We start from the raw sequence: 9,628 nt of genomic DNA, 5'->3' as shown, positions 1-9,628 counted from the left end.
TTTATTTATTTATTGCCATTTTCTATTCTGCACATTTTATTTACAGTCATCTTTAATTGTTTTTTCACAGATTCTGCTTTTTAATCCTGGTTCAAAGGATAAAAGGTTTCAAAATAGGGTGATTTCCATTGTATCAGAAGGATTTCTGTTCAATATATGTACATGTTTCAAAAATAGGGAGTGTACAAGTACAAATAAGTGGTAAAGTGTACTCAGCATGTACAATAATATCAGTCGTTTTTTTGGATGAAGATGAAAAGAGTGTGATTTTCTTTCAATTATTTAGGCTGATGTGTTGTCATATTTATGTAAGTCAGAAAAAAACAATTTTGTTTTTAAATTCACCTCTGTAAAAAAAAAAACTAAAATTTCTTGTCTGGCAAAAGAAACTCAGACTTCATTGTGTCCACTCCACTTCAGAAATCAAACCTGTAAATCTTTTTGTAGTTACTTTGTGTCTCTTTCGTCATTTTGCATCTGTTTGGTGTCTCTTAGTGGCAGTTTTGTGTGTCTTTGTAGTAATTTTGAGTGTCATTACAGTTGTTTTGAGTCTTTTGTATTCATTTTGCATTTTTTGTGGTTGTTTTGTGCCTGTGAACGTTTTGTGTGTCTTTGTGGTCATTTTGAGTCTCATTGCAGCTGTTTTGAGTTGTATTAGCTGAGCTCTATGACTTTAAAACAAATGAGCATTAATTTCTTTCAGAGGCTCTGTGCCTGTGCCCTGTAGGCCCATTACTCCATTCATACTGACAGGAGTCACTCTACATAATGACATACATAATAATAATTTTTGATGACAAAAGTAAATATTTAAGGGTTTGTACATGTGATCATGCACTTGTGATCATGCACCGCCTAACCCTTGAGAGATAAAAACGTCCCAGCCGCGGGGATTATTGTGCAGGCGTTTGTTTTCGACGCCTAAACGCAGAAGCGGGTCCTTTCTGTTTGCGCATGCGCGGCAAGTGTTGCTGCCGTAGCCAGACAGCAGCACGGAGAGCCGAGACACCGGGGAGGGTCTCTGCATTTTAACAGCAAAATCAACATTATATCTCCACAAAATGAAGTTACCTTACTCATAGATTCATGAGGAGTAAGTATCATCCTCTTTAATACGGGTGGCGTCGGTGTTTTTGGTCAGTAACGAGCTAAAGTTTGCTGAGCAGCTGGCCTGCTCTCAGCAAGCACAAAGAAGCTCCTTATTTATTGTGGAGCTTGACTCCGAGCTAACGCACTCTACGACGTTATTTTACCCTTTTTTATCTCCGTCAAAGCGGGCACCGTGGCCCTGCAGCCAGCCCGGCTTGTATTGTGTAGCTGGAAAGGTTCTGCTACATTCATTAGACCGGTACTAACTTTATTTAGCTATTTAAACTACACCAGATTAAGGCTGGATTGTCGGACAGATGCTAACGTTACCCAGCCACAGACTGTCTGAAAGTTAACCTGCCTCTGCAGAAGAATGAATAAATAAATACGTGTGTGATTCAACACGGACAAAGGTCAGCACAGGCTTTAGCTCAGGACTTACTGTGTGACTTGTGTCTGTAGAAAAGGTCACATTATGTACGAGGATGCTTTTACTGATCACTGGAAACACTGGACCTATAGCCAAAGGCATTTTATGTTAGAAACAAAAAGACGAGTCTTATTGAATCTGTGCTCACACAAACACTTTCTATCACCCACAGGATCAGTACAAATCCTTTAGAGGCTGCACCATTATAACAATTCAGCTGTAAGTATCTGAACAGTGTAGGTGACCAATGATGAATCATAGACTGTCTGCAACTCAGTGATGAATCTGCAAAATGATGTGTGAGTAAACCTTAAGAAATTGTCAAAGAACCCTTACCAGAGTCCTTCCAGTGAAAGAGATGGGGAACAGAATCCACACCAGGGTTAAAGCCAGTCATTGATTTCATTATGTGTCAGAAATGGAATGATTGGTTGATCAACAGAAAAACAATCTGCAACTATTTTTATAATCGACAAATTGTGTCAATAATTTTTCAAGCAAAAAATAAGCCAAATATTTGCAAATTTCAGCAACAGTTGAGGAGAGATGCTGCTTTAATTTCTCATGCATAAATGTAAACTGAATATTTTAAAAGAAACAAACATTTGAAGACATCAACTTCAGATCTTCAAAGTTAGGATAAACAGGCTTTTTTGATGTTTCACAGACAAAAGAATTTACTGATTAATCGTTAATGAAAATAATATGTGTGGACTGAATGGATGTATCTGGTAATAGAAACGTTGAATTTTATGACCATTAACACCTGATCCTGTTAATAAGGGCTGTAAAGGTGCCAGTAGCAACCTGGTGTATCAGGCCAGGGGTGTCACTGGGAATTGTCTGAAGGAGATGTGGATGTTTACGTTTACTCTTTATGCTGATTCTTTATGTAAGACCTCTGATATAAGCTAACGACATGTTTCAGATGGTGACCACTCCAACAAAGGCTCAAACCATATCAATAGAGTTGATTAATTTGTTAGAAAATTAAAATTAATTTGATTAAAAATTGATAATTTTTCAAACCAGAAATTATCCAGAGTTCCAGTTTCTAAACTGTGAACATAAACTATCTTATTTGATAGCACATTTAATACATTTGGGTTTTGGACTGTTGGTTGGATAAAACAAAGACGTCACACTGAGCTTAAGGAGACTGTTAAGTGCGTTTTCACAATTGACATTTTATTCATTAGATTGTCAGCCCCCTTAACCTACTCCAAGTCTGGCCAGCAAATAGGTTTCCTTATGGTTTACTCACACATCATTTTGCCGATTCATCATTGATTTACAGACAGTCTATGATTCATCACTGGTTCACTGCTATTTGAGAGCAAAAGTGCTTATTTGGATATGCACAGCACTTCTTTGTGGAAGTATTCAATGAGGCCACTGGCTTTTTTTTTTTTAATATGAAAATACAATTGGATTTGGGATCAGTGCTTTTATTTTAATTTGGTTCCAGCTTTTCATAATATCATCCATTAAAAACCAGTTCAGCAGAGGATATTGTGCTTCTTTTATTGACACTTTCTCATGTGAGTTTGAAGAAGAAAGCTGGTTGGTTTGTCGCCTGGCATCATGCTGTGTCTCTGTTGTTTTGTTGAAGGGAAAATCTGCTTTTTCCATCTCAGCTCGCTGCAAGGTGTACGCAGCATGCTTTTACAGACCCATGATGTCAGTTTATTACAAGCTGCCATTTGCAAAAGGTCAAACTGTACTGGATGTGAAAATAGGCGATAGCGAAGTCATCTCACACCAACGTTAGTGTCTGTCAGCGGCTGACTTACGCCTGCTCTGTTTCTCCCCAGTATGGTGAGGAGAAGGTGTCCCATGCTGCATTAGTGGAATAGTGACATGCTGGCCTGTCTGCCAGCATCAGGTGACCCTACCGTCAGACTTCTCTCCCGCACGCAGATGAACACTGGACTTCAGAAATGTAAGTGCTTTCCTCCACCATGTTTTAAAATGAGTCATTTGCTCAGTGGTCAGGTTCAGGGATCAGACTGTGCTGATTTTGCAGTTTTATTCTCAGTGTCTGGTCCACAATCTCATTTAGCCACAATCTGCTAAGATTTACATGACAAGAAGGATTCTGTCAGTCATTCTTTCTGACTCACAAGTGCTAAACATTTGAGAGCAATGTGATAATGTGTCTTTATACAGTGTAAATAGTATGACTTCTCAGTAAGTGCGGACAGCATGAAATGTGTTGAACAAACTCCACCTGCAGCTTAACAGTGCATATGATCCTGAATTTAAAAGTACACAGTGGAGCGCTTCAGTTGAATACACTATCATTTTATTTTGTTGTGGCTGTTGTGCATTTGGTGCAAAACATTAACAGAGGTGAAGTGGGTTTTTGTTATCCATAAAATGCCCTGCCAGCTGCAATGACTACACAACACTTAACAGAGCTGTAGCAGAGAAAACTACAGTGTAGCTCACCCTGTAGTACCTTTCACTCACACTGTGTCTGTTGTGTGACAATGTAGTATTACAGTACATTTCAATATATTATACTATATATTTCAGTATATAGTGTTGTGATGTGCTATGCTTCATTAGGCCTTCCTGTTGTATGACCTTATACACATTACAGGGGAAACTACACAGAAGATGAGATCTGCCAGCTACCCAACCCCAGCAGAGTTGGATGCCTATGCTAAGAAAGTTGCCAATAACCCTCTGACCATCCAGATCTTCCCCAACAGTGTCAAAGTACCTCAAAGGAAGCACATTCGACGCACAGTCAACGGGCTTGACACATCCTCGTCCAGCCAGCGCCACAGTCCCTACCCCTCTCAGGTAAGCGCCAGTGGGGGCCTGCTGGCTGTCCTCCGAGCGCCTGCCAAAGGCGTCATCAAAGAGTCAGACGGCTGCCGCGCCCGACACCTTCACAAGGCCATCATGAACCCTCACAGTGGGCCGTATGCCACTCAAAGCACTTTAAATCTTCCTCAGCCTGCACCTCACCTACAGGGCCCACCTCAGCCTGCAGTCCAGGCTGCCCAGAAGCAGGGCATGGTTCACCCACAGGCGCTACAGCAGCAGCAAAGCATGACTCATCCAATGACTTTACAGCAGCCTCAAACTATGCCTCACCCACAGGCTTTACAACAAAGGAACATGGCTCATTCACAGGCTCTGCAGCGGCAGCAGAGCTTGTCCCAGGTTCAGACTTCACAGCAGCAAAGATTGGCTCATCCACAAGGCATACAGAGGCAGCAGAGTCTGCCTCACCCCCAGGCTCTACAGCAGAGCCAGTCCTGTCCCTCAGTCGTACCACAGCAGCATCTATCTCATCTGCAGACACTAAAGCATCAGACAGCTCCTCCCCAAGCTTTACTTACACAACAAGGAGTGACTCAGGATCTGCGCCACATATCTGATGGAGCTCAGCTTCCGAGCCTGCAGCACACCCAGGGCCTCGTCGGCTCGCAGCCCCTCCCCCAGGCTGTGGGTGCAGGACCCCCTACCATGCCTAATAGCCTCCAGCAGCCCCCACCGGGGGCATATGGGCCCCGGAAGCTCCCTGATGCAGATGCCCCACCAAATGTAACTGTATCTACCTCCACCATCCCACTGTCCATGGCAGCCAGCCTGCATCAGAACCGGCCTGGTGACCTGAGCAGCATTGTGCACCAAATCAACCAGTTGTGTCAGGCACGGGCCGGCATGGGCACCACCTCAGTCTGTGAGGGCCAGATCGCAAACCCCAGCCCCATCAGCCGCAACCTGCTGATCAACGCCAGCTCAAGGGTGTCCTCTCACCACCCGGCTCTGGGCTCTGTGCCCAGCTGCCTCATGGTGGGACCCCCAGACAAAGCTACAGCTCAGCCCCCTGGGGCTGCTCTCCATTCACAGCCCAATATAGCTGCCACTAATAGTATACCTGCCTTTCACACTGACCCAGAGAAGGTACAACTCCAGCAGCAGCAGCTTCAGCACCATTTACATCAGCAGAAACAACAGCAGCAGCAGCAACATTTACAGCAGCAGCAACATTTACAACAACTACAACAGCTGCAGCTGCAGCCACAGCAGCGCTCCTGGGCCCAGCATCAGCTGGCCCACATGCAGCAGCCCCCCGAGGGGGCCCATCCCTGCAAGAACCCAAGGATGGAAGCTCCAACTGAGTGTGCTTTCCCTTCTCAAAACCTGAACTATTCCCATAAGCTACCAAACACTGCACAGTCTTTTCCTCTAAAACACCCAGCAGAAAAACCACGACCTTCATCCCCTGTTAACTGCCCAGTAGGTTCTATGCCTTACATTAATAGCCACTACATGCAGCCACCGTGGGGCAGCATTCCAGCCACGGCAGGTAACAATGGATCTGGCCCTCAGGATCTCCCAGTGGCTTTCCAGGGAGGGCAGGCTGCTGCCTCCGCTGACCGCATCCCAGGGGCGAAGTACAGGCCAGGGAAGGAGGGTCCTAGCGGCCAGTCGAAGTTGATGCAGAATGTGGATTTCTTAGGAGGGGACTTCCAGATGCCCAGCTTTCAGGAGCAGAACTTGGATGTGATGGAGAAGATGCACAGGTCAGCCATGGGCCAAGTTCAGGAGCCCAGTAATGGCAGAGCTGTCCACACTCATCACCCAGGCTACCGTTAAAGCGTGTGCTTATCCCCTCTTGGTGTCTTGAGTTTTGTCTCAACAGCTACTTTCAGCTTCTGTGGTTTATTCTTTAAGATCTTGCAAGTGATCAATTACATTTTATTGCTTCAGAGCTTGATTTGTAGACCCACCAGGTTGTGATGTTTCAAAGTATTCCTCAGGTCTTAAGCCATGTCGTACCTTTTTTTGCAGATGAAGGGTTTTTGAGATTGTTGTCCACAGTTGAGTAGAATTCCTCTTTTCATCACTGGCATGGATGTGCTGCTCTTTTTTTCATGTATATATGGTGTTCTAAAATACTCATTTGCAGCTGAGAATATGCTTGCCATATGATTGTCACAGTGCTTCTCTTAGGTTGACAACATGGAACAACTCAACTTTTTTCAGCATTTGTGGCCTTACAACTGCCCAAAGGCATGATTTTGGATGTCCTTGTGTAATGTTTTTATTTGCAGTTATTTATCCTCTAAAAAGGTTTGTGATCCATTTAAATAAGAAGGTTACATGTATATGCAATTAATAAGACTGTTGATAAGGTTCTTGTCCCAGGAGCTCCCTCTCGTAGTTGAGGTGTACACTGTTAAAGGGCCTAAGTGAGAGCCACGACTCCTCTGTCAGGAATACAACATGGCTTTTGAACTGCGCAGTGAGTCGTTCAGGTAGTTTTTGCATCGATTTGTGTGTGATCAATGTGCAAAAACGACCAACCTCCACTGTTGAGCAGAATTTTAGTTATAAATAAGACAAACCCAGCACTAGCAAAAACAGTAACATTCTCCATTCCTGAGATTCAAGTTGCAACTAGGTTTCTCTCACGGTTTAAAGTGCCCTCTTGTGTGTAATAGTTATACTTTTATTACTGTTTTTGTTGTATTTCTGTAGATGGTCCTACTTGAACTGTAGAAATGACTTTTAAATGTTATGGTTAACATTTGGCAAAAGGAGCAGAAACTCCATTAGCCCCTGTTTGTCTATAACTAATGTGAAACAGAATGGCATCCCATTATTATTAAAATGGTTTATGTATGTGAAAAGCAAATTGATCACTTGCAAGCATGCAAGTACTTCAAATAATGCAAGTTGGGAAAATGCTTCATTTCCCCTCCAACACATTTCCTCACCACTTTACTACTGTAATGCAAGTGAATTGATGTGGTGTGGACATTATCTGTGTGGCTTGTGGTGGGCTGTTCATCTACTAATCACTGGCCTTACCCTGTGTTGTATTTCTGCTACCTATAAAGAAACAAGAACATTAACTGCAGGTTGTTTTGCTAGATGTGTCTAGCACAAAGCTCTGGACCCATTTCCTCCTCTTAAGTCCTTCTTTCGGGTTGATGTTTGTCCGGGCATATGTTGCTCTGCTATCCTCTAGCCTTCTGGAAAAAGCCTTAAATGTCACAGTAGTTATCCTCTACTTACCGTAACTGACTTTCTTTGCCAGGATCCCAAATTAAGTGTGGCTTCATTGTGAGTAAGAGTTTCTTTTTCTTTTCCCTGAGCTTTGATTGATTTGAAAACTGTACTGTCAAATCATTGGGCATTGTTAATATGTATAGGCAGTGGGAATGGGTGATATTGTCTTAAATGGAAATATTAAGGCAATATTGCCACTCATACCTGTTCATAAATCACCCATCCTACTGTCTCAAATGTTGCCTATCTATCGAGGAATTAAGATGATTTTAAGAGTAAAATATGAATAGTATTTAGCAGAATTACTAGGTATATAGAACAGGGCTGTAGCAGTTATTTTAAAGTATTTGGACTGTGTTTTAGTTATACTTAATAAATATCCTGATATAGTTTAATTTATTTTTTTGGACCACTGCATCCTGAAGCCATAGGTGATTTCACATTAGGTGCCATAGTTGACACACATTGACGCAGACAAACTGACAACTGTAAACTCATTGTCTGCACTCAGAGGCAAATAAGAGGTTTGCATCTATGCTTTTATCTGATGTCTTTCACAACGCCAAGCATTTTTTCCCTCTCCGAGTTGTTCTCCGAACACAGTACAGGTCAAAAGAGAGAAAGAATGGCGAGATGATGTGTCATGTGTCATGAGAAAGACAGCTGAGATGCAAGCCGTACCTTTTCTGTATTTTGGTTTTCATACTTGATGGCAGTTTATTTTATTTCCTGGCTCTCATTTTTGATGTGCCTGCCCCTTGAAGCTGCTATTGAATTTTATCTTAACTCACACTAGTATGATTTGTGTGTGCGTGTGTATGAATAGTAATGATGTATGGGCTGTATCAGTGAAAATAAGTTCCTATTTATGGGATGGGTGAAGGAAGGGTGAAAATTGCCACCACTCTAATGCTGGTAAACAGGTTAAAGACTGTTTGTCTATTTACCAAACAATATATTTGGAGATGATTCTAAATATACATTAACTGACGAGTGTTCAAAGTGGCAGAGTGATTTTCTGGAGTCTGTCCCACTGTGGCTTAAAGACAGACACCTTCTAGGCCTGTTTGGTCTCTTAACTTCAAGTCAACAGCCACTGAGTGATAACACTAAACAATTAGACAGACCTGTCCTGTTCATTTTGAACTGCCTCGTTACAGCCCAACATAGTCAGGTTCTACAGTTTCATATGAAGTGCCTCCACTGGGCTTAGTATGGAGAAACGTGTGAATGGACGCTTGAGTGTGTGTGTATGTTAAGCTTGGGTACTTGCACACAGGTGTGCACGAAGTTAATCTCTGATGGGGGACCAAGCCTCTTAGTGTAACTACTGATACTGTGTCATGGACTGAAGTCCTGAAGTGTGCCACGATTCCTAGACACTGTCGGGATGTGTGAACTGTTTGCTGCTGACTCACTGACCAAAGTGACCAAGCGTCCCTCTCTGTAACCACCCCCGGCCAAAAGCCTCGGCAAGCTTGTAGTGGGAACTGATGTTCTAACAGTAATAAGCATCAATCTGGTGACAAAGCAGAGCTGCTGCCCTCATTTGAATGGTTAGAGAAAATCTTGTGAAGTGAAAGTTTAAAGATGTGAACAGAGCATAAAAAAAAATCTAGAGTGAGTGGTTCCTGTCTGCACAGTACACCCCAACTTTTTTTTCCTCTAAGCAAGATTCAGATGTGGTTCCAACCAGAACTTACTGTATGTTTTGTGGTTCCATTTCACAATATTATTATTCCCATGCAGAAATCTTGTCACCCACAGTACACGTCAATATGCACTGTAAGAGTCTGGTCTACTTAAGCACATTGCAGCTCATGTTAGTTGACGCAGATGGCAATATTTATTGGGGCACAGCTATGTAACAACTCTCTCTAGATTTATTTTTACTCCAGTTAATGATCGTCTTTGATTATCAAAGATCAAGCATGTGAATGGTGGTGGATGGGGGGGCTTACTTTCTCTACTTTGTGAAAATGTGATATTCCAGTTTTGCCTAACCTTCAGGAATAAAATGTCTTGCACAAACATTCCCCCTAACCAAAATAAAGTTTGCAAACACAAAGC

The 9,628-nt window shown here is 42.6% G+C and overlaps 1 protein-coding gene across 1 annotated transcript; it reads left to right on the top strand.

The window, feature by feature from the left end:
• The first annotated feature begins 922 nt into the window (after positions 1-922).
• Positions 923-9,626, top strand: LOC130167897 (protein FAM222B-like). The gene is made up of 3 exons (XM_056374430.1): positions 923-1,093; positions 3,334-3,461; positions 4,125-9,626. Exons 2-3 carry the CDS (start codon positions 3,380-3,382, stop codon positions 6,137-6,139), a joined length of 2,097 nt encoding a protein of 698 aa, XP_056230405.1. The 5' UTR covers positions 923-1,093; positions 3,334-3,379; the 3' UTR covers positions 6,140-9,626.
• The last annotated feature ends 2 nt before the right edge of the window (positions 9,627-9,628 follow it).

The sequence above is a fragment of the Seriola aureovittata genome, chromosome 4 (assembly GCF_021018895.1).
Source record: "Seriola aureovittata isolate HTS-2021-v1 ecotype China chromosome 4, ASM2101889v1, whole genome shotgun sequence".
Classification (NCBI taxonomy): domain Eukaryota; kingdom Metazoa; phylum Chordata; class Actinopteri; order Carangiformes; family Carangidae; genus Seriola; species Seriola aureovittata.
The sequence above is the reverse complement of the archived record's forward strand: the minus strand, read 5'-3'. Positions and strand labels throughout refer to the sequence as shown.

Coding starts and splice junctions, on each gene's coding strand:
- LOC130167897 (XM_056374430.1), top strand. CDS start 3,380: ATGCTGGCCTGTCTGCCAGCATCAGGTGACCCTACCGTCAGACTTCTC. Junction 3,462..4,124: donor GAACACTGGACTTCAGAAAT/GTAAGTGCTTTC, acceptor TACACATTACAG/GGGAAACTACACAGAAGATG.